This window comes from Prionailurus bengalensis, chromosome A2 (genome assembly GCF_016509475.1).
Source record: "Prionailurus bengalensis isolate Pbe53 chromosome A2, Fcat_Pben_1.1_paternal_pri, whole genome shotgun sequence".
Classification (NCBI taxonomy): Eukaryota; Metazoa; Chordata; class Mammalia; order Carnivora; family Felidae; genus Prionailurus; species Prionailurus bengalensis.
The window spans coordinates 155,873,991-155,899,598 of NC_057348.1; the positions used below are offsets into that span (position 1 = coordinate 155,873,991).

Genomic DNA, 25,608 nt, shown 5'->3' on the forward strand with positions numbered 1-25,608 from the left:
CAAAGGGAATGTGTTACTGTGATAGGGGCCTTAAAAATGAGATATGACAGACTTAGATCAGAATGTGAAGTCTGTTGTTCTTTGATATTGTAACTAAATACCTGGTATCATGAGCTTCCAGAGACAAAGAAATATTAGCATTCAGACTCTGTGTCAAAGATACCAAGTTTCTGCTAAGGATATGGTTTTCTAGAGTACTATATTTTCCTAACTTTTTTTTCCCCACTCACCCTAGATTTATGATCCTAACAACAATCGGTATGAAGTCCCGGTGCCTCTCAACATACCCAGGGTTCCATCCAGCACCACAGAGGGTCAGCTGTATGATGTCCTCATCAAGAAGAATCCGTTTGGGATTGAAATTCGCCGGAAGAGTACGGGCTCTGTAATGTAGGTAGCTCCTAGTCGGATTTGGAATTGATGGTTACCTATACATGCACTGCCAGGTCCATTGTCCTTGGAGATACCCTGGCTCAAAGCATCACACCATCCATTTCCAGATTTATGAATATGTTATTCCTTTTGGGTCTGTTCTTATGAGAAAACTTTACTTCCCTGGCAATAATTACTGAGGCACTTACATGTATTAGGGATTCATTCAACCAATGTTTATGGGGTGGTTATATCTATTATCTCTATATTAGGTGGTTCTAGAAGATGAGGTCTCTCTTCTCATCCCAAAGATTCATGGTAAATAACAAAGATAATTTAAGTTAAAATATACATAAGGAAGTTTAGATAGTGACAACTGCTATGTAGGAAAAAGAACAGGGTAATCAGGAGTTATGGGGGGTTGACTGCTTTTGATACTGTGGTCAGAGGAGGGCTCTCAGAGAAGGTGACATTTGAAATAGGACTCAGATGAGAAGGATCCACCCATGTGGATCTGGGGGAAGGGGAAGAACACTTCAGACAGATGGAAAAATAGGTGCACACGGCCGTGAAGCAGGAGCAAGCTCGCCATATTAAGGGAGGAGATGTCCATTGTGGCTGGAGCATATTGTGGTCGGATCGCTCCAGATGTTATGTAGCAAGTGGACCGTAGAAGAGAAGGAATAGGACCTGGGGCTGGTGTGGAGTGGTAGCAACGGAGGTGGTGACATGTGATGGGATGTGGCATCCTGGGGACAGAACTGAAGGAAGGCAGTGGGAGAGGAAAATAGGAGAATGAAGGCTGGCTCCAGGGCTGGTAGCAAGTGCATCTAAGATCATTTTAATGAAATAGACTGCGTTTGTGTGGAAGATTAACAGGGCTCTTGGGGGGAGAGGGGACCAAGAGTTCTGTTGTCCTGGCAAACAGGGTGTTGACTGTTTGAAGCCAATAGGATAACCCATTTATTTTCCAAATACACCCTTTTGTGTTGCAGTTGGGACTCTCAGCTCCTTGGCTTTACCTTCAATGACATGTTCATCCGCATCTCCACTCGCCTTCCCTCCCAATACGTCTATGGCTTTGGGGAAACTGAGCACACAGCCTTTCGGAGAGACTTGAACTGGCACACGTGGGGGATGTTCTCCCGAGACCAACCCCCGGGGGTAAGGAGAAAGCACTGGGGGATCTGTGTCTGCCTCTCTCTGCTCCTACTGTGTGCACTTCATGCTTCATCTTCCCTGGCTAACCTTAGATGGTCACATTCTGCATTTGGACAGAGGGCCAATTTGTTGTCAGGCTCCTTTGTTCTTATGTATTTAGTTCACTGCATGGACCTTATCACTCATTTTTTGTTGAGTTTCTTTCTCAGCCATGATGTCTTTTAACCTCTTACCGCTTCTCCCCCACAACTCTCCCAGTACAAGAAGAATTCCTATGGCGTCCACCCCTACTATATGGCACTGGAGCAGGATGGCAGTGCCCATGGGGTGCTCCTGCTAAACAGCAACGCCATGGGTAAGATGACACCAACATCTCCTCTTATTTCTGTGAACCAGTCATTCTTTTTTTTTTTAATTTTATCTAAATCCAAGTTAGTTAACATATAGTATTGGTTTCAGGAGTAGAATTTAGTGATTCATCACTTACGTATAATACCCAGTGCTCATCCCAACAGGTGCCCTCCTTAATGCCCATCACCCATTTAGCCCACCCCTTCACCTAACACCCCTCCAGCAACCCTTAGTTTGTTCTCTGTATTTAAGAGTCTTTCATGGTTTGCCTCCCTCTCTGTTTTTATCTTATTTTTCCTTCCTTTTCCCTATAGTCATCTGTTTTGTTTCTTAAATTCCACACATGAGTGAAATCATGTGGTATTTGTCTTTCTCTGATTGACTTTTTTCACTTAGTATAATATATTCTAGTTCCATCCACATCATTGCAAATGGCAAGTTTTCATTCTTTTTGATAGCTGAGTAATATTTCATTGTGTATAAATACCACATCTTCTTTATACATTCTTCAGTTGATGGACATTTGGGTCCTTTCCATAATTTGGGTATTGTTGACAGTGAACCAGTCATTCTTGAGTAATGTTAGAATGTGTTTGACTGAGGGGTGCCTGGCTGGCTTAGTTGGTTAAGCATCTGACTTTGGCTCACGTCATGATCTCACAGTTAATGGGCTGAAGCCCCACATTGGGTTCTGTGCTGACAGTTCAGAGCCTAGAGCCTGGTTCAGATTCTGTGTCTCCCGCTCTCTCTCTGCCCCTCCCCTGCTCTCTCTCTCTCTTTCAAAAATAAATAAACATTAAAAAAAAAACCAGAATGTGTTTGACCTAGCTGCTCCCTAAAGTCAAAATTATTACCCTGGGGACAGTGTTTTTGTTTTTTGTTTTTATTTTCTATCTAGGCTTTCTGTTTGTTTCAGTTCAGTAACATGTGGTAACAAGAGTTAACTCTTATTTGGCAAAAATGTAAGAAGGGATAGCAAGACCAAGGAAGTCCCCAAAATCCTGTAGGTCAGCCAGTGGGAACCATCTTTTTATTTTGAATTAGTGGTGAAGCTCTGGGTAAGAGTGCTCACCCTGGGGGTATGGGAGTGTGAAGAAAATTTGTATGGTCTCTTGGAAAGAGGGTGGGAAATCAGGAGGTGGAGGGGAAAGTATGCACGTAAAAACTGGTGGAATCAGAGTAAGGTCTGTTCCTGACTTCAGAGTTTTATATGGATGTCAACTCCTGGTTACGACAATGTACAATGGTTACATAAGATGTTGTCATTGGGGGAAATTGGGTGAACTGTACAAAGGACTCTAGTACTATTTTTGCAAATCTCATAAGTCTTAAACTATTCTAAAGTAAGAGTAATAATTTGAAAAGAGCAGAATGACAAAACATATTATAAAATAATAATAAACCCAATGGCAAAAAAAATCCAGGGGTAGCACCCTGTAGACTTTCACTTCTTTAAAGTGCCTAGTATGTAGGCATAGTAAAAATACTTTTTCTTCATATTCTATAATAAAGAGGCATTGGGAGAAGGAAAAGGTAAGAATTTCAGGGGTAATTCCTCCCCTTGGAAGTTTCCAGCTTGATTGATATTTTCCTATATCTTCAGATGTGACATTCCAGCCCCTGCCCGCCTTGACGTACCGCACGATAGGGGGAATTCTGGACTTTTACGTGTTCTTGGGGCCAACTCCTGAGCTTGTCACTCAGCAGTATACTGAGGTAGGAGGGAATTAAATTGATAATCAAGTATTCACGTAGTATCTTCTGAGTTCCCAAATCTACCTTTCTTAGTATAGCTCTCAGATGATAACTGGAATTGTTGGTCTTTCTGGAAGATAGATATAGACTATAAAATGAGGAGACAAAACACATCCCAAGAACTATTAAATTTGCAGCCTCTCAAAGCATTGCAGAGTAGCAGAAGTACTAGTGGTGCTACTGGTGGGGGTGGGGGTGGGGGTGAGGGTGGCGGTAACAGTGATGGCGGTGGGGGTGGGGGTGGCGGTAACAGTGATGGTGGGGGTGGCGGCGGTAATGGTACGTTAACGGTGATGTGTTAGAGGTGGTGGTGGTACAGTAATGGTGATGGTGATGTGGTAACAGTGATGGTGCTTGTAGTAATGGTGGTCATAGGGGCCACGACAGTTACTTTGGCAGCAGCAACGAGCATGCATATAACGTACTGCGTGTCATGGATCATTTTACATATATTAACTCATCCAGTCCTCACGGGAGCACCATGAAGCAAATACCAGTATTATCCCCAATTTACAGGTGCAGGAAGTGATGAACAAGAGGTTTTTACCTTCTGCATAGGGCCACCTAGCCAGCAGGGATTGGAGCCTGGATGGTAAGCCAGGCATTTTGCCTCTAGATGCTGAGTTTTTAACCAGTAAGCTACAATGCCTCTAGGATTCAGAGTAAAATCAGATTTTCCAAACCTCTTAGGGAAGAAGGTAAGATCCAGCAGAAAGCTTTCTCCAAGGTGTCCCTGTGGCTTTTCATCCTCTTAGTTTCTCTCCGTATTTGAATTTGCTGCTTGTCTAGCTTGGGACACTGGAAAGATGTTCTTATTAATTTGTTGACAATGTCAATCCAGTTTCTCCTTTTGAAGGATGAAGTTTTCTGTCTATTTTGTAGTTGATCGGTCGGCCAGTGATGGTTCCTTACTGGGCCTTGGGATTTCAGCTGTGTCGCTATGGATACCAGAATGACTCTGAGATTGCCAGCTTGTATGATGAGATGGTGGCTGCCCAGATTCCTTATGTACGTTCTCCATATGTGTTGTACTGGCTCTGGGATCTTATGGCCAACACTAGCTGTCTCTGAATGGGGATTAGCTTGACTTGGGGGGCAGGGGTTCTATAACTACACAATTTTAAAACATTTAGTCAAAAACATCATTGGTATCATAAAAATGAAAGGTTACTCAAACAGCAGTTTTTCTTAAAACAATAAAATGGCCCAAATTCAGCCATACCACCACATGTGTAGATATAACCTCAGTTCCAACACTCTGCTGGTACAGCACAGTCTTCCCTCAGCTTTGAGCTAAGCTTGTAGATAGGGATCTGGTTTCTGGATGAAATACATATGGAAACAAATTCTGTCCTTCACTTGAGGACAAGAGGGGTCCAATAATCAGAGAAATTGATCCCATGAACTTCTTACATTTTTAATTTTCTTCTATTTTCTTGTTGTTTACAATTGTTGCTATTAATGATAAGTATAGCATGCAATATTTCATTTTTAAGAAAGCTTGTCTGGTAACCCCCAGGATTGGATATTCTAAAGCAATTACAGGGGATTTTTTTTTTTAAAGTAGATTTGCCATCCATCCAGTTGTATTAGTACCGGGTAGGTTACATTATATTATTTTCTCTGAAAGTGAACCACTGATCCCAGGGCCAGCCTCCTGGGACAGGTAACCACAATCATTCATACCAGCCATTCACAAGGCACTTTCTCATCTGCCCTTTTCATTGATCCTCATAGTAGCCTTGATAGATATGCATTATCGTCTTTTTTTTTTCTATTTTACAACTGAAAATTTGAAAATTTCCCAGAACATAATACCTGATACCTGGGATTAGAAAAAGTAAAAAAAAACCATATGAAATCCACCATCAGTTAGTAGAGGCGTGTTCTCACCTGGAACCTGGCCTTTATAATGGGGAACCTCTCACTTTCCTTGTGTGCTTCCCCAGGACGTTCAGTACTCAGACATCGACTACATGGAGCGGCAGCTGGACTTCACCCTCAGCCCCAAGTTTGCAGGATTTCCAGCTCTGATCACTCGCATGAAGGCCGACGGGATGCGGGTCATCCTTATTCTGGTTGGTCCCTCTGTGAATGGGTGAAGTTCGTTGAGGACAGCGAATGGGCTTAGTGAGGGGGGAAGCTTCATATTGTGTTTCCCTCCATGTTATGAGCAGAGAAGTTGAGGTTCAGTGAGAAAGTGTATTTCCCAGAATGCACAGAAGCCCTACAGTTCAGGAGGAAGTTTGTGCCCTTCTGTTTGAAGAGTTCTCCTTTTTTCTGTCATGAGATGTTCTCTGGCTTGGTCTTCTCACCTGATCTGAGCTTCGATTTCAGGACCCAGCCATTTCTGGGAACGAGACACAGCCCTATCCTGCATTCACCCGGGGTGTGGAGGATGATGTCTTCATCAAAGCTCCAAATGGTGGCGGCATTGTCTGGGGAAAGGTATGACCAGAGTGGTGATCCGCTAATCCCCAGCCTGGGGTTGGGTAACTGTTGGTGTGTTTGTGCATGTTGTTTCTGGGCCTTTTTCGTTTGGGTCCTGAGATCAGAAGGTCTCATTTTCTCAGTCAATATTTGTCAACACGATTGACATTTTTAGAGAATGTACATGTGTATGTGCATTATGGGATCTACTTTTCTCTAGAACAAAATCAAAGTATTACCATCCCTAGGACCTATGGTATATAATTTCTCAGGAAATACTATATAACATAAATTATTTAGTGCATTGCTTTTGAACAGTTTTCTCTCCACAGGTGTGGCCTGATTTCCCTAATGTCGTTGTAAACGGGTCTCTAGACTGGGAGAGTCAAGTGGAGGTAAAGGGCCCTTTGTGGATGTGGGTGAAGTCATGACTGCCAGGAGGGTGCAGCTGTACCCGGGATAGCGGACATCCCCATGCCATGGGTGGGGGTGTAGCCAGGAATACACTGAGGGATTTTGTCCTGTGTGCCCATCTGTGTGTCAGTCACTTTACACGTAATATTTTACTCCCCGTTGGGATGTAGGTATTATCATCCTCAGCATAACTAGGATTCAATGAGCTTAAATTACTGGTCCATGGTTTTAGATGACTGAGTGACGACTTCAAATCCAAGGCTGTCAGATTCCAAAAGCCCATGAAATTTCCACCTCCAAGAAATACTATTTGCCTAGAAATAGTATATTTGTTGTTGTTCTTGTTTTTGAGTATCCCTTTTAAACATAGTCTCCAAACCCTGTCTTTAGCAATGGGATCTTTTTCTCTGTAAATTTGTTTTCCATGGACAAGCTTCTCCATCTTCGCTCTTATACATCCCTTATCTTTCTTTGGGTTTCTCAATTGTGCTCTTACCTTCCAGTTCCCAGCCTTGCGTTAAAACTTGCTCTCTCCAGGGTACAAGTGCTTACTTGTAATCGCTCTTAGATAGGGATTCAAGGCAGAGGACCTAGCTTCCTCTTCTCTCTGTTGCTTCTCAGAGGAAGCCACTTGAAGTTTATTGGTCCAGGCAGACCACATGGACACAGGAAATCTGCCAGGCCAGAGAAGGTCAGGGTCTCCTTGGCAGACAGACATTCATTCATTCATTTGTTTATTAATTCATTCATTAATTCATTCATTCATTCTTTTTTTTTTTTTTTTAGTATTTTTCCCCTAGCACAACTGAAGTATAACTGACAAAATTGTATATTTATTTAAAGTGTACAGTGTGGTGATTTAATACATATATATCATGAAATGATTATCACAGTCTGGTTAATTAACACGTCCATCACCTCACATATTTATCATTTATCTATGTGGGGTGAGAATACTTAAGATCTACAGTCACAGCAATCTATAAGTGTATAATACAGTGTTTTTAACTATAGTCACCAGGCTATACATTAGATCCCCAGAACTTATTCATCTTAACAATGAAAGTTTATACCCTTTGACCAGTATCTGCTCATTTCCCCCACCCATTCCCCCCGGTAACCACCATGCTACTGTCTATTTCTATGAATTCAACTTTTTTTTTTTTTAGATTCCACATATAAGTGAGATCATATAGTATTTGTTTCTCTCTATGTAACTTTTTCGTTTAGCATAATATCCTCTAAGTTCATGTATGCTGTTGCAAATGGCAGGATTTCCTTCTTTCTCATGGCTAAATAATATTTCATCATATATATATATATATATATATATATATATATATGAATGCATACATATGCACACCACATCTTCTTTATAAATTCATCAATTGAAGGATGCTTAGGTTATTTCCACATCTTGGCTATTGTGAATAATGCTGCAATGAACATGGCAGTACATATATATCTCTTTAAGATACTGATTTCATTTTATTCAGGATACATATCCAGGAGTGGGATTGCTAGATCACATGGTAATTCTATTTTTAAGTTCTTGAGGAACTTCCATATTATTTTCCATAATGGCCATGCAAATTTATATTCCCACCAACAGTATGCAATGGTTCCCATGTCCTTGCCAACAGTTGTTATCTCTTGTCTTTTTGGTAAGAGCTATCTTAACAGGTATAAGATGATATCTCACTGTGGTTTTGATTTGCATTTCCCTGATGATTACTGATGTTGTGTACCTTTCCGTGTACCTGTTGGCCATTTGTATGATTTCTTTAGAAATATACCTATTCAGGTCTTCTATCTAATTTTTAATCTGTGTATTTGTTTTTTTAATTTTTTAAGCATTTTTATTCATTTTTGAGAGATCAAGAGATGGAGCATGAGGAGGGGAAGGGCAGAGAGAGAGGGAGACACAGAATCTGAAGCAGGCTCCAGGCTCTGAGTTGTCAGCACAGAGCCCAATGCGAGGCTCAAACTCATGAACCAACCACGAGATTGTGACCTGAGCCAAAGTCAGATGCTCAACTGACTGAGCCACCCAGGTGCCCCATAATCTGTTTATTTGGTTTGCTTTATGTTTTGCTATTGAGTTGTGTAAATTCCTTATATATTTTGGAAGTTAATTTCTTATCAGATATATGGTTTGCAAATATTTTCTCTTATTCCCTGGGTTGCCTTTTCCTTTTGTTGACTGTTTCCTCTGCTGTGCAGAAGTTTTTCAGTTCTATATAGTCCCACCTGTTTTTTATTTTTGTTTTTGTTGCTGATGCATGTGGTGTCAGACCCCATCTCCCCACATCATTGCCAAGGCCAACGTCAAGGAGCTTTCCCCTGTTTTCTTCTGGAAGTTTTATGCTTTCAGGTCTTATATTTAAGTCTTTAAAAAAAATTTTTAAGGTTTTATTTATTTTTGAGATATAGAGAGAGAGAAAGAGAGAGAGAGAGAGAGAGAGCAAGCAGGGGAGAAGCAGAGAGAGAGGGAGACACAGAATCTGAAGCAGGCTCAGCACAGAGCCTGACACAGGGCTCAAACTCATAAACTGTGAGATCATGACCTGAGCCAAAGTCGGACACTTAACAGACTGAGCCACTCAGGCGCCCCTATGTAAGTCTTTAAAACAGGTTAAAAATTTTTTGTGAGTAGTGTAAGATAAAGGTTTTGTTTCATTCATTTGCATGCGGACATCCAGTTTTCCTAACACTGTTTATTGAAGAGACTATTTTTTCCCATTGTGTGTTCTTAGCATGCTTGTCAAAGATTAACGGATGATATATGTATAGACTTCTTTCTGGGCTTTCTATTCTGTGTCATTGGTCTACGTATCTGTTTTTATACCAGTACCATGACTTTTAAATCGTTATACTAGGAAAGGGCCCGCTTCAGCAATGAAGAGGTTGCCTATCACCATACAAGCTCCACATTTCATCAGCCATCACGAGCATTTGGAAATCTGTGGGGCAGTTTGGATTATTACAAGGGGAGCACCAAATTGCATTTATTTAGTGGGACGTGACTAGGGATGCTCGTAGCTCTGATGGCGGGGGATGTTCCACCAAGAAGTCTCCTGCCCCAAATGCCAGTTGTGTCTCTCATAAGAAGCACTCCATTAGGGGGCCATGATATGTATTTGATAGTACATAAGAGATTCTCAGTAGATAGAATAATTATGAGTATTTATATTAATGAAACCCATTTCATGAGGCCAGTGGGGGTGAAGCTCCTGTTATCCAGGTCAGGCTCTGCTCAGGGTAGTGTAAAACAAACAAACATGCAAATAGCAGGAAGCCTGTGGAAAGCAGATTTCTGAGTCTGACGCTTAGATTTAATTTAGTAAGGCTAGGATTAGGCCTTAGAATTGCATTTTGGTAGCAGACACACAGTGGGCTTGAAAAGTGATCCTATGGCCAGGCGTGCAGGTGAGTGCATCCCGAGTTGAGACCAAGGATGGTGAGGGTGGAAGTAAGAAGGAGGGAGACAGAGCCACAGCTTTGGGGAATGGCAAGACATTTATTTCATGGGTCAGAATCATCAGAGCACCTTTTAGTGAAGCTAATGAATTTGAGTTGGTCAAATTTCTCCCTTGGATCCCATATGGGATTCAGTTATGACACTGGCATGCTGGGTATTGACTCTGTTTACCCTAGTCCTCTATCCCCCACCCCTACTCCATGTTTCTAACCCCGCCTGAGCTGGACCTCTGTTTCTGGTGAAAAGTTCTCTTCTTCTGGTTCCACATTTCTACCTCTATTTTCTAACAAGAAGCCATCTCTGGGGTGCCTCCCTTTCAAAGCATTCTCAGTGATGTGGTTCACTACCTCTTACTACTTTGTGAGCTGGACCCCTGCATTCTGTTCCATTTCTGTTACCTGCTTTGTGTTCCTTTTTTGCCTTTTGTCTGTTGTGTGCAAGAACTGGAGGTTTCCTAAACTAAGCCCTCTTTCTGTGGTCCCCCCCTCAGGACCTACCCCCTCTGCCACCAGCATTACTTAGCTCTTTAACTCTTAAAATGCACTGAGAAGCACAGAGGAACCTATTTACTGGGACATACAAAAGACCATACACTTCCATCACAAGCAACATGGGCTGTATAGAAATTTATGAATATTTGCTGCTGCTCAGTGGTGTGAATTCACAATTATGCACCAAGCATTTATTTTATGTCAGGTTCTAAGCTAAGCACTGTGGAGGGTGCAAAGACCAGCCAGATGAGTATAAAAATAAAATGAGTTTTGAGATGCTCTCAAAAACCTTACAATATAGTTAAGCTTTCGATCCACTCTCCAGGTTAAAATAAAGACAGATTTTAGGGGTGTCTGGGTGGCTCAGTTGGTTAAGCATCTGACTTCACCTTAGGTCGTGATCTCAGAGTTTGTGGGTTGAGCCCCACATTGGGCTCTGTGCTGACAGCTCGGAGCCTTCTTCGGATTCTGTGTCTCCCTCTCTCTGTCCCCCTCCCCTGCTCGCACTCTGTCTCTGTCTCTGTCTCTCTGTCTCTCTGTCTCTCTCTTTCCCTCTCAGAAATAAATAAAAAAAGACATAAAATAATTTTTAAAAAGACAAAAAGGAAGGTTTTATTATTTGAGGAAGACAAAGAGAAGGGGGGGGGCAGTGTTAAACTTCCCCTTTAGCTCCTCCTAAATTACTTGACACTGTAATTCTCAAGTGATTCTGCAACTGTAGTAAACAGTTCCCCACTAGTTAGAGATCTTTTCCCTCATCTCCTTTTTCCAGTGAGAATGAGACAGGAGAGCACCTGGATGTTTCTTTCCAGCCTGTTGACTGTTTCAAGCTGTAGTCTCTCCCTGGCTCTGTTTTGTCCGTCTATCTATCTATCTATCTATCTATCTATCCATCCATCCATCTATCTATCCATCTATCTATCTATTTAAATTCAGGTTAGTTATCATATATGTAGTATTGGTTTCAGGGGTAGAATTTGTGATTCCTTACTTACATATAACACCCAGTGCTCATCCAACAAGTGCCCTTCTTAATACCCATCACCCGTTTAGCCCATCCCCCCAACCACCTCCCCTCCAGCAACCCTCAGCTTACTCTCTGTGTTTCCTGCGAAAAGTGATCCTATGGCCAGGCATGCTTAGGCAATGGCAGGACAGAAGTTGAAAGTTAACCATCTAACATGTGAGACAGTGACTGCTACCATTCATGTTGATACAAAGAGGAAGACAGTCCATGGATGCTTTCCAAATGCTGAGAAGGTGTCTAACTTATGCTAATGTCTCTTCTGTGCACTCATTATATTTCAAATAAGCCGAGAAGGTTATTTAGGCTCTGTTTGGATTATCTCTCACCATGTGGTACAGGGATGTATATGAGTTATGCTCTCAGGAAGTGCCTTTAGGCTATCTAATATCATTTTGATGGACAAACCCACTATGTTTAATGTCTACAGCAATACCGAGCTTACGTGGCCTTCCCAGACTTTTTCCGTAATTCAACTGCCACATGGTGGAAGAGGGAGATGCGAGAACTATATACCAATCCACGGGATCCAGAGAAGAGCTTGAAGTTTGATGGCATATGGATTGTAAGTGTGTGGGTTTATGTCTGTGCCCATGTGGACAGGTAAGTTTCTGTCTTTGTGTGTCTAATCTTATGTGACTATGACCTTTAATTAAGAGGGATAATAATCATCCACGAAAGACCTTGGACATATCTGATTGGAGCTCCTCCAGTAAAACACCAAGGTGATTACTAAGGAATTTCTTGGAATTGAGCCTTGCCTCATACCCTGAGGGAGGATTTTTTTTTTTTTTTAAATCTTCTAGCCAGTTATTCTGGAGAGCTTAATTGATCATTCTAGTCAATTCTCAGCTGGATTTGATGAGTCTCCCTGGGCTGGTATCTACAGGATTGCTGGAAGGTTAATGATTTGTTCACTGCTTCCTTGTCTCTGAGTTGACGGGATGTGATGATTTTAAAAAGTAAGATATATCTGTGTTTGACATTTCTAGGATATGAACGAGCCAGCGAGTTTTGTGAATGGAGCAGTGCCCCCAGGCTGCAGGGATGCCACTCTGAACCACCCTCCCTATATGCCACGTAAGAGCCCTCGGCCTCCTCTGTTGGCAGAGTCTGGGCTGCAAGGAGTGACCTCTGCAAGGGCCCGGCAGTCAGGGTTTATCCTGACTGTTCAGGGCACACCTTAATTGGTGTTGTGTTTTTTTTTTTTTTTTTTAAATATTTATTTATTTTTGAGAGAGAGAAAGAGAGACAGAGTGTAAGCGGGGGAGGGGCAGACAGAGAGGGAGACACAGAATCCAAAGCAGGCTCCAGGCTCTGAGCTGTCAACACAGAGCCCAGCACAGGTCTTGAACTCACGGACTGTGAGATTATGACCTGAGCCAAAGTCAGACACTTAACCAACTGAGCCACCCAGGCGCCCATGGTGCTGTGGTTTTTAGGGGGCCAAAGATTAGCACACATCAAGCACTTTACCCAGTTGAGTGTGTGTACAAGTTACTGACCCTATTGGCTGAATTTCTCAAATTTGTTCGAAAAAAACTTAACAGTGGTGATGTCCCCAAAGGATTCTAGAACTAAGTTTCTTAATTCTTCAGACTTGTGTGAATCCCTCCATGGGAGTTTGTTGTGCCACCAGTGGGGGGAAGTAGCAGCTTCCCCTTATCGTGGAGTCTTTGGACTTTGGTGCTAACACTTGTGTTCATGTCTTGGCTTCAGAAATTAGATTCACTATGAATTGTATGACCTTCAACAGATTACTCGATGTTTCCAAATCTCAGCTGTTTGAATTGTAAAGGGAGATAGTGATATCTCTCTTTTTATAGAGTTACGATAAGAATTACCTGAAATGATTTACAAGAAAAAAGCTTAGACTACATCCTGTCACGTGGTCAGGTGTTTGGCAGCTTTGTCTTCTCCCCCTTGCCCCTGCTTACTCCTGGAGAACTTTGCTCTGTGAAAACACCCGTGGGCTCCATTGCAGCTCAGAACCGTGCACATTCCCCTGCCCCTGGGGAGGAAGGAGGAGAGGGACCCATGTAGGGGTCAGATTAGTCTTAAGCTCCAGTGTCCAATCCCTTAAAGGGAGGTCAGGGGTAAAGAGGATTGAGCATGACATTTATATCACTAGCTCTTTCTCCTCAGATTTGGAGTCCAGGGACATGGGCCTTAGCAGCAAGACCCTGTGCATGGAGAGTCAGCAGATCCTGCCAGACGGCTCACGGGTGCGACACTATGACGTGCACAGCCTGTACGGATGGGCCCAGACCAGACCCACCTACGAGTGAGTGGCCCTCTCCCTTCTCTGGTCCACACGACCCACAGGGCCAGCCAGTGGCTGATAGAGTTGCTCTGCTTTTCCTTTCATGCACCCTCTCAAGGGTCAAGAAGATTTTAATTATGACTGGGTCACAATTCTTATTTATTAAGTGAACACGAGCATGGAGCCAGGCATTGTTAGAAGGACAGGTTTAAGCAAGACATGGTTCTGCTGGTGGGAGACTTGATAGTCCTCGTGCAGGAGGCACATATGGAGACCCAGGCGATGATCACACAGAGCAGCTGATGCCGTGATTAGTTACAAGAGGTGAAGGGAACACAGAGGACTGGCTATCTCTTTCCTTTATTTCATAAGTGACTCATCTCTGTTGGGTTTATTTGTTCGTTTCTATTTCTTGTTGGAGAGCCAACTGATGGTCTACTGAACTAGCACTATCCCATTTTGTGAGCTCAGTCAATGAATAAGAAGAATTATTCTAAAGAAGCCTTCTAAAGGAATTCGCCTTCTTCCTCCCCAAATATCAAACCTTAGTACTTAGTAAATACGTAGTTATTTGTTACTACTTGTTATTTTTAAGGTTACTTGTTATTTTTAGGTGATCCAGTAAGTTTACTATAAAGTTCTTTGTAAAACACTATGTAAAGGCACAACTTATTATTCTCTCTATCATCTAGGGTCAGTCAGTGAGGATGCCATTATGGCTCAGATTTCTGTATTTCTTCCAGTAATGCAGGAGACATTTTGTCACCATGCCTCACGCTCAGAAACCCCGGGAGGAGAAGCTCTGTGGCCTTTCCTCCCCTAATCTCCCCTATATCACCTCCTTGCTCCCCTCCATCCAGAGCTGTGCAGGAGGTGACGGGACAGAGAGGGATTGTCATCACCCGCTCCACATTCCCCTCTTCTGGCCGCTGGGGAGGTCACTGGCTGGGAGACAACACAGCTGCCTGGGACCAACTGAAGAAGTCTATCATTGGTGTGTGGGCTTATCCCAAGGGGCTCCTGCTGGTGGGAAAGGGGGTTAGGAATCTTGGTAAAGGATTCTTGAGTGGGGAGAAAAAGGCAGATCACGAGTACTGCCTCTGACACAGCTGTGGTCTCATTGCAGGCATGTTGGAGTTCAGCCTCTTTGGCATATCTTATGTAAGTGTCTTTGGGGGTCACTTCTAATCCCCAAGCAGGTTGTCACATCTTTCAGAAATCACCAACAGCCTTGTTTTATTCCACCTTGCTTCAGACAGGAGCAGATATTTGTGGATTCTTTCAAGATGCTGAATATGAGATGTGTGCTCGCTGGATGCAACTGGGGGCCTTTTACCCCTTCTCGAGGAACCACAACACCATTGGGACCAGGGTATGATGCTAGCTCATAGCTCAAAAGTTTTATATCACTAGGAATACGCCCTCCAAATCTGAGCTACAATTAATGCATTCTGTATTCTCTGTGACATCTTCAAAACCATTAAACCCTTATCTTTCTTGCTTGTTTTATTTGATACACTTAAGTGTTGTGAAATGACTACCACAGAAGGATTAGTTAATACCTCCATCACCTCACATAATTACCATTTCTTTTTTGTGGTGAGAACATTTAGTATTTGCTCTTTTGGCAACTTCCAAGTATATGATATAGTATTGTTAACTATAGTCACCATGCTGTGCATTAGAGTACCAGGATATATGCATCTTGTATCTGGAAGTTTGTATCCTTTGACTGACACATCTCCATTTCTCCCATCCTCCAGCCCCTTGATAACCACTGTTCTTCTCTTTAATAGATGTGAGGTGATACTTCATTGTGGTTTTGATGTGCATTTCCCCAATGACACATGATGTTGAACAGCTTCTCATGTATCTGTTGGCCATCTGTATGTCTTCTTTGGAAACTGGAAACCGATAATAGGAGGAAAACTGGAAAACCCACAAATATGTGGAAATTAAACAACCAATGGGTCAAAGATGAAATTGAAAGAAAAATTTTAAAATATCTTGAAACAGATGAAAATGGAAACATAACATATCAAAACCTGCAGGAGGCAGTGAATGCATTTCTAAGTGAATGCATTTCACCTACATTAGAAAAGAAGAAGCCGAATCTCAAATAAACAACCTGACTTTATACCTCAAGGAACTAGCAAAAGAACTAAGTCCAGAGTTACCAAAAGATCAGAAGAGGAATAAGTGAAGCAGAGCCCAGAAAAACAACAGAAAAGATCAACCAAACTAAGAGCTGGTTCTTTGAATAGATAAACAAAATGACTTGCTAAGGAAAAAGACAGAAGCCTCAAATAAATAAAATTATAAATGATAAAGGAGACATTAGGACTGATACTACAGAAATACAAAGGATCACAGGAGACTACAATTATAAACCAACAAATTGGACAACCTAGAAGAAATGAGTAAGTTCCTATGAACATACAGCTTACCAAGACTGAATCATGAGGAAACAGAAAAGCTGAACAGATAAATAATGAATAGGAGATTGAATTAGTAATAAAAAAATCATCCCTCCTGCCCCAAGGAAGCTCAGGACCATATGTTTTCCCTGGTGAATTGTATTGAAAATTTAAAGAAGAATCAACGCCAAGACCTCCTCAAACACTTCCAAAACATTGAAGAGGAGGGAGCACTCCCAAGCTCATTTTATAAGACCAGCATTACCCTGACACGAAGGCCAGATAAGAACCCTACAAGAAAACTATAGGTCGATATCCCTCATGAATATAGATCCAAAAATTTGCAACAAAATACTAGCACACCAAATTCAACACATTGGAAGAATCATACACCATGATCAAGTGGGATTTAACCATGGGATGTGAAGATGATTCAACATACACAAATAAATAAATGTAATACATCATATTAATAGAATGGAAGATAAAATTCATATGATCATCTCAATACATGCAGAAAAAATTTTTTTTGACAAAATATAACCTCCTTCCATGATGAAAGCTCTCAACAAATTGGGTGTAGAAGGAATGTACCTCAACATTATAAAGCCATGTGTGACAAGCCTACACCTAATATTATGCTTAATGGTAGAAGCTTGAAAGCTTTTTCTCTAAGATCAGGAATAAGACGTGTGCCCACTCTCACTAGTCCTATTTAACATAGTACTGGGAAGTCCTAGTCAGAACAGTCAGGCAAGAAAAAGAAATGCAAAATATTTAAATCAGGAAGGAAGTAAAATTGTCTCTGTTTACAGTTTATATGATTTTATATGTAGAAAAACCTAAAGGTATCATTGAAAAACTATTAGAATGAACCAATTCAGTGAAGTTGCAGAATGCAAAATCAACATACAGAAATCAGTTGCGTTTCTATCCATGAACAGCAAATATCTAAAAAAGAAATAAAGCAATCCCATTCACAGTAGCATCAAAACTCAATAAAATGCTTAGGAATAAATTTAACCAGGTAGGTGAAAGATCTAGACATTGAAAACTCTAAGACATTCCTGAAAGGAGTTGAAGAATACACAAATAAATGGAAAGATATTCCATGTTCATGGATTAGAATTAACATTATCAGTGTCCATACTACCCAAAACCATTTATAGATTCAATGCAATGTCAAAATCCCAATAGCACTTTTCACAGAAATAGAAAAAAACAATTCTAAAATTCACATGGAATTACAAACAACCCCAAATAGCTAAAACAATCCTGAGAATGAAGAACAAAGCTGAAGGTATCACGTGTCCTGGTTTCAAACTATATCACAAAGCTATAGTAACCAAACAGTATGCTATTGACATAAAAATAGATAAATGGAATAGAATCAAACATACAGAAATAATCCTTGCACTTACTATGGCTTGACAAGAGAGGCAAGAATACTCAGTGGAGAAAAAACAGTCTCTTCAATAAATGCTGTTGGGAAAACTGGATAATGACATTCAAAAGAATGAAACTGGACCCCTATCTTATACCACTCACAAAAATTAACTCAAAATGTAGTAGTAATTTAAATGTATGACCCAAAACAGTAAAACTTCTAAAAGAAAACATAGGGAAAAAGCTACTTGACATTGTCCTTGGCAATGATTTCTTTGGACATGACACTGGGAGCACAGACAACAGCAATAAAAATAAGTAAGGAGAACTATATCAAACTCAAAAGCTTCTGCACAGCAAAAGAAATAATCAAAAACTGAAAAGGCAGCCTATGCAATGGGAGAAAATATTTGTTGTTTTTTAATTTTTTAAAAATGTTTTATTTTAATTTTGAGAGAGAGTGAGTGGGCAAGGGGAAAAGAGAGAGGGAGACATAGAATCCGAAGCAGGGTCCAGACTCTGAGCTGTCCGCACAGGGCTCAAACCCATGAACTGTGGGATCATGACCTGAAGCAAAGTCAGACACTTAACTGACTGAGCCACCGAGGCACCCCAAATATTTGTAAACCATCTATCTGAAAAGGAATTAATATCCAAAATATGTAAGGCACTCATTCAAATCAGTAGCAAAAAGCCACAAACAACATGATTTAAAAATGGGTAAAGGACCCACACAGACATTTTCCCAAGAAGACATACAAATGGCTAACAGGTACTTGGAAAGAGTGTCATGTTTTAGTGAACCAGATTCCTCAGTGTTCCTTACATTATTTTGTTCGGTTAGGCTGTGTTGTACCAAATATATACCCAAAAGAATGTCTTATAGAGAAATTTCATCAGCTGTATTGGGAAAGCGTCAGTGACTTCTTTAAGTATATTAAGAATATTCTTTGCCTCAAAAAAAGTCTAAAAAAAAAAAGAATATTCTCAGTCTCATCTGTAATCAATTTTGGTTTAGCTATATATGATCTTCATTTGTAATAAGCGTTCAGGGACTTCTTTAGGTCCCCAGGTTCCCTTAGTGAGCTCTAAACATTCTTCTTTTCTCCTTTAGAGGCAAGACCCTGTGTCCTGGGATGCAACCTTTGTGAATATCTCCAGAAGTGTCCTGAAGACCAGATATACCCTGTTGCCATATCTCTACACCCTGATGCACATGGCCCACACGGAGGGCAGCACTGTCGTCCGGCCTCTTCTCCATGAGTGAGTGTCAGATGGAATCCCAATGACTAATGAATAATATCATTCTATGTAGTGGCTCCTGAAGAAAAAATTTCCTCCAAATTAAGTTAAAGACACAGTTGCCCTTTGCCATAAGCTTTCTGGGACAGACCATACATTATAATTCCTTTTAGCACAGTGTCAGTCATGCACTAGGTCCTTGACAAAAGGCTACTGAATGAAAAAAATTCAAAGTGATACAGTACAACACAGAATAATTTCTTTCTAAGTTGGGCCCATGAAAAGCTACCTATCTTTTGTAGCCGCTCAGGTCACAAGACAAGGCCAGATGTGAGGGCTGAAGATGTGAGGGCTGAAGGCCATTCTTGCATTTAAAATATGCCATGGTTAAGAAACATGGAGGTATTGATAGGTGAGAACATGTCTCAGTTCATCCATTTCTGGGGTTTGAAGAACATGATAGACAGAAAGTAAGTATACAGCTGGTTAAGGGAGACATAGGGAAAGAGTAAAGGAAGACGAAGAACGCAGCTGGATTTCTGACTTGGGTCTGAACTTGAGGAGTTTTCTTCAGGGTCTTGGCCTGAAGCCCTGTTGGGTTTCTGATTGTGGTACCTTGGTTTCTCTTTCCAGGTTCGTGTCAGACCGGGTGACCTGGGATGTGGACTGTCAGTTTCTGCTGGGCCCAGCCTTCCTGGTCAGCCCTGTCCTGGAGGCTGTGAGTACGGAGGCATCTGATGACTAGAGAATTACAGCTCTGAGACCCAGAGACTAGAGGCAACACAAGAGGACTGGTCTGCTGGGGCTCCTGAGATGTGGTCTCTTACTCCATTAAAACAAATTTTGCAGGATTGTTTGTACCATGTGCATAACCTTGTTGCCAGCTAGCCCTTCGCTTCCTTCTGTAAGACATCCTCAGGAAGCAAAAACCATATTTCACTTTTTCTATCGATGTATGTAGGCTTCTGGTTAAAATACCAGCCAATTGCATTCTCCCCAAAACTTACTGCACTAATCAGAATCCCTGAAGTACTGGTACCATAAAATCTACAAAAATTTTTTTCTGCCCAAGACCCAACCTCAGTTTATCTCTTCAGAGAGAATATGGGGTGACTGTATAAGCAGATGATTTTTCCCCACAGTCCTGATCCCAAAGGTCTTTATGGAAACTGCCAGTCTAAGGCAGGCAAATCTCCCATTTGGGAAGAAGGGAGGGAAGAAAGGTTTCCCCAACATTGCTGGTCTTTAAAAAGATGAGCACGTTGGTCCAAGGCCACCACTATTGTTTTGATCCTTTTACTGTACAAATTGGTACCTTGCCCAAGCCTTGTTTGTGTTTAATTTTAGAATGCCCGAAACGTCACTGCATATTTCCCCAGAGCCCGCTGGTATGATTACTACACGGTAAGTTTTTCTGATGATTTATACAATTTGGGGAAAATGGTAGAGTGCACAGCCTTTAGAATCTGATAGCCCACTGGTCGAAATCTGGCGCTATAACTCATTTGATGTATGATCTTGGACAAGTCACTTTTAACCTTGTAGCCTCAATTTTTTTTCACCTCCAAATTGGATAAGAGCAGTCTCCTCACAGAATTTCTATTAAATAATTTATTTTGTGAGTGTTCTTTATGTGTGAGTTTTTTATCTTCCTCTAGACCACAATGGAGTGTACAATGAAGACACTAGAAGACACTTGAAATTGTTCTGTAAACTATAGTTTTTGTTCATATCATCCCTTACGGGACTGTCAGTTCATATGTATAGGGGCTTTTCCTCTCTGTCTTTTTATTAAATGTCTCCGTCTATAGCACAGATGCTCAAGGAGTTGTTAAATATAATCTCCCGAGGTAAGCATAGTCTTAGGCAGTGTGTAAAATGCACGTGGAGGTATAGGACCCAAACGTTGTGTGTGGAAGCAACACAAGTGCATTCTGAAATGCAAGATGAACATGTCATTCTCTGTCCTAGAACATCTGCAGGCTAGTCTGAGCCCAGGAGACTCAGCTGGGAAAATGGGGCCTTTCAAAGCAACCTCAGGGCCGTTTACTCCCATGGGGACACAAGTCAGGCTTCGATTCTTGAGGAAAATCAAAAGAGGCGTTTCCTCTCCTTGTAACCGGGCCTACCTTCTGACTTTTCTGCAGAGAGCAAAGCAGAGGGCTCGAAATACAGCAAAAGGGGACCAGCAGGAGGGCAAGAGGTGGAACATACTCTGGTTCTTTCAGTCAGTGGCTTTGCAGTGGGATTAGGTGAAAACTGCACAAGGACAATAGAAGTCGTCCTCCTCCTCTCTGTTTCATGGAGCCCCGAGTCCTGACACTCACCCCACCACACAAACATTTTTTTTTTCTGGGCTGGATCTGTCCTCTGGATGGCCCTACATTAGGACTCTGCTATGTGCTTCCCAACCAGGGCTTTCTAGGAGGGAACAGCCAACTGTTTTTAAGTGACCTAGCCCTTGTCCTGAATTTGCGTGTTGACTGCCCCATTCACTGACAGTCCATGATTCTGAGTACAGTGAGGTTCCCTGGTGCAGCAAGTGAGGTGCCTGGGCATGAAGTTTAAAAAGGTACTCCTTCTTAAGGCTGAGCCAGCATTTGCATGACCCTGAGAGTGAGCACTGCCTTAAATTGTGCACCTTAGGCACCTCGCTTATTTCATTCTAGTCCCAGCCTGGCCCAGGTGCAAGCCACCCTGCTGAGCTCCAGGTATCAGAATACTGGAACAGTTTCCCCACGGAGTTCACCACCTAACCTGGAGCTGATATTTGTGTGTCTTGAACAGTAGTGCTTATGTACATAATCGTATGTACTATATGAAAGAAACTGATGTGTGAGACCTAACAGAGGATGGTGTCCTGGAATTGTTGATTTTATACATGGCTTTTAAATAAAAGAGCTTTGGTTGAGGAAAGAAAGGAAAAAAAAAAACCACTTAGGAAGCCACAGATTGATGGGGCAAGCCATTTGGAAAAAAAAAGTAAGTTTTGATGTTAAATTCAGATGAAGATTCCATGGTTGGGATTAATGGAGAAATGTCTTCTTAGTTAATCTCCACACATTTCGGTGACTACTTTTGTAAAAAAGCAGAGGTTGCCAAACTACCACCCACAGCCAAATCAGATTCATACCTGTTTTTATAAATCATTTTATTAGAACACAGTCATGAACATTTGTTCACTTATTGTCCACAATAACTGTGCTCACAATACAACAGCAGAGTCCAGTGGTTTCACCGGAGACCTTCTGGCCTGTAAAGCCTAAAACACTTACTATCTGGTCCTTCATAGACAAAGTTTGCTGATTCCAGTTCTAGAGGACATACGTACACTATGAGACCTAGTCTACCATCTGATCGTTTCCTTTCCTGTGAAAAGGAACAAATTAATTATTCAGTATAAGGAGCAGTGTGCAATGTTAAAACATGGCATCAGAATTTAGAAGAAGAGGTGTAGATGTACTGGTTAAAGAATGAAAGGCCCCTGGGGGAATATAAGATTGAAAAGGTACCTTGAAAGATATATAAGGTGCCAAAAATACATTAGGAAAGTAGAAACACCTCTACTGGTAAAAAGCCAAACACTGGAGAAGGTCAAGCACTGGAAAATGGAAAGTGAAATTCACCATACTCCCTATCTTCCAACCCTTGGCCCCCCTTCTAAAGCTAACCCCCATTAACAATCTGTTATATATCTTTGCTGATAAAAATTTGTACATAGACTAGCATTGCGTATTCTTTTTGTATTTACACAAGTAGTGTCTTACTGTACATGCTGTTTGGCTCCTTGATTAGTTCACTGAATAATATTTTTTAAAGATCTTTGTATATCAAAGGACTTTGAACTTGAACTCTTTGAATGTGAAGCTCTCCCCCCCACCTCCTTTTTAAAGCAACTTTATTATATTCCACTTATGGAATCATTTAGCAAACCCCTTGTGTTCTTGTTTTCTTTTTCTAAATAATGGTGCAAGGCTGCAGGAAACACCATTGTATCTGTATCTCTAAGTTTTTGTCAGTAGGATTTCTGGGATTTAACAATTTGACAGATATTGGCAAATTGCTTTCCAGAAAGGTTTTATCAGCACCCAGTCCCACTGACAGTTTACTGAAGTGCCAGGTAAAGATACTTAATATTTTAACGTTTATTTATTTTTGAGACAGAGAGAGACAGAGCATGAATAGGGGAGGGGCAGAGAGAGAGGGAGACACAGAATCCGAAACAGGCTCCAGGCTCTTAGCTGTCAGCACAGAGCCCGATGCGGGGCTCGAACTCACGGACCGTGAGATCATGACCTGAGCCGAAGTCGGACGCCCAACCGACTGAGCCACCCAGGCGCCCCAAGATACTTAATATTTTAAAAGATGAAGAGGAAGGATGTTTTTACAGATGCTAGCAAAAGCATGGAAGAGGCTTGCACTTGGCAAATAAGAATGGGGACTCGGGGCACCTGGGTGGCTCAGTCGGTTAAGCATCAGACTCTTGATCTCGGCTCAGGTCATGATTTCACAGTTTGTGAGTTTGAGCCCTGCATCGCGCTCTGAGCTGATGGCACGGAGCCTGCTTAGGATTCTGTCTCTCCTCTCTGCCCCTCCCCTGCTTGTGCTCTCTTTCTCTCTCTCAAAATGAATAAATAAACTTAAAAGAAATTAAAAAAAAAAAGAATGGAGATTCAGGTCCCCCACTTGGACCAGATGATTCAAGCACATCCTATTTCTGAACTAGGCTCCTTTGTTGTCACACAGGTTATTGTATGCTTAAATGAGGCAGGAGTTCAAGTGTAATTCATGCAATTCCAGTTCCTGGAGTTAGCCTAAGGCTCCGTCTCTTTCATTCAACAGAACTCTTTGTTAGCCTGAATTTCCATCTTGTCTATCCAAGGGTTCCATCTTACCTACCCTAGCATGGGCTCCACCCGGTAGTCATCTGAATTTCCAGATGGAGAAGATGCTTAATACCAGAATCCTCAAAGTAAACTGGCAACTTTCAGAAACAATTTACATTCCTATCAGCACTTAATGAGAGTGTTCATCTCCCTACATCTTTGTTGGGTTTGACTATTAGGTGTTTGTTTTTTTTTTTAAATCTTCATATTCATCTTTGTATCACTCTTGGAGGCAATGTGGTTCCTAATGCTCATCATTGATTTGATTTGTGATTATCCTTGACAGGCTATTTATATTTCTGGGACCACTACTATTCTTTTACCAGTTTCTTATTAAGATATTTAAACTATTCACACTGATTTGAAAAGATCTTTAGATATTTTTTTTTTCAACGTTTATTTATTTTTGGGACAGAGAGAGACAGAGCATGAACAGAGGAGGGGCAGAGAGAGAGGGAGACACAGAATCGGAAACAGGCTCCAGGCTCTGAGCCATCAGCCCAGAGCCTGATGCGGGGCTCGAACTCACGGACCGCGAGATCGTGACCTGGCTGAAGTCGGACGCTTAACCGACTGCGCCACCCAGGCGCCCCGATCTTTAGATATTTAAGTCAATAACACTTTGCCATATTCATTGGAAATATTTTTCCACTTTGTCATTTGCTTTTTAATTGTTTCTAACTTTAGATAGAAATTTTAACGTTTACATCATCAAATTAATGTTTTAAGTCACTGGAAAGAATTTATCAATAAAGGTCAGGATATAACTTTTTTCCCTTCCAAATTGCCAAATTTACCAATATTTTTGCTTTGCTAGACTCATGTTGTCATGCACTGCTCTTTTTTTTTTACACATCTCCAAATATGTATCCTCTTTAATGCTAATGAGATTATACACAGAGATATAATGAACACATCAATTTGCGTTTACACATTACATTTTTAGAGTTTATCTAAGATTTCCCTTTACTATCTTTGATATGTTCATTTATGAATTGTTTATTCTGTCAGTCCTGAGCTTAACCGACTGAGCCACCCAGGTGCCCCAGTCCTGAGCATTTTTAAGGACTACATATTTAGACTACAGTTTGGTATGTGTTAGACTAACATGCCATCCTTTTTCAGAAATGTTTTTGATTGCTATTTTTATATATTCGGCCAGATAACACTAAAACAATTTTATCAATCCGGAAAATAGAAATAAACTTGTACTACATGATATGATACATGATATCATACATATCATCATACATATTATGCTAGACCAACATCCTTTTTCAGAAATGTTTTTGTTTGCTATTTTTATATATTCTGCCAGATAACACTAAAACAATTTATCAATCCGGAAAATAGAAATAAACTTGCATTACATGATATGATACATGATATCATACATATCATCATACATATTATATAGTATATTAATATTTTATATATTGGAAGAAATGAAAAAGTTACAGATTTATTCCTAGAGTGTATATATTGTTACCAAAAAAACATGTCCAAGAATGTTTCATAGCATTATTTGTAAACTAGCAAACAACTGGAAATAAACCAAATGATTAATAGTAAAGTAGATAAATAGATTATATTCTATTTTTAAAAGGAATACTATAGGTCAGTATAAGTAATGAACTATTGCCACACAAGTAAAAATGATGAATATCACAAACATAAGATTGAGCACAAAGAGCCAGATACAGGAAAGTTAAAGCATGTGTGAAATATAAGTTCAAAAACAGGCAAAAGTGACAGAAATCAGAGTAGTAGCTGCCTTTGGTGTGGTGATTATGAGAGGGAATGAGAAAGCCTCTGGGGTGCTGGTATATTCACTTCTTGATCTAGTTGGTGGCTGAAGGGGTGTATTCACTGGTAAAATTGTACTGAGCTATATACTTATGTTATTTCAAAGCTTAATGAGAAAATTTACATCCT

The 25,608-nt window shown here is 41.0% G+C and overlaps 1 protein-coding gene across 1 annotated transcript in view; it reads left to right on the forward strand.

Annotated features, from left to right (window-relative positions):
• MGAM (maltase-glucoamylase) overlaps window positions 1-25,608 on the forward strand; it is a 75,905-nt gene that overhangs the window by 40,980 nt on the left and 9,317 nt on the right. Inside the window, exons 26-42 of the mRNA XM_043589750.1 lie at window positions 236-390; window positions 1,368-1,536; window positions 1,792-1,888; window positions 3,488-3,600; window positions 4,522-4,647; window positions 5,589-5,717; window positions 5,977-6,087; window positions 6,402-6,464; window positions 11,910-12,044; window positions 12,472-12,559; window positions 13,625-13,763; window positions 14,603-14,736; window positions 14,869-14,903; window positions 14,998-15,114; window positions 18,660-18,808; window positions 19,421-19,505; window positions 20,135-20,191. Of these exons, the coding sequence (XP_043445685.1) occupies window positions 236-390; window positions 1,368-1,536; window positions 1,792-1,888; window positions 3,488-3,600; window positions 4,522-4,647; window positions 5,589-5,717; window positions 5,977-6,087; window positions 6,402-6,464; window positions 11,910-12,044; window positions 12,472-12,559; window positions 13,625-13,763; window positions 14,603-14,736; window positions 14,869-14,903; window positions 14,998-15,114; window positions 18,660-18,808; window positions 19,421-19,505; window positions 20,135-20,191 (1,902 nt within the window). The remainder of the gene's footprint in view (window positions 1-235; window positions 391-1,367; window positions 1,537-1,791; window positions 1,889-3,487; window positions 3,601-4,521; window positions 4,648-5,588; window positions 5,718-5,976; window positions 6,088-6,401; window positions 6,465-11,909; window positions 12,045-12,471; window positions 12,560-13,624; window positions 13,764-14,602; window positions 14,737-14,868; window positions 14,904-14,997; window positions 15,115-18,659; window positions 18,809-19,420; window positions 19,506-20,134; window positions 20,192-25,608) is intronic.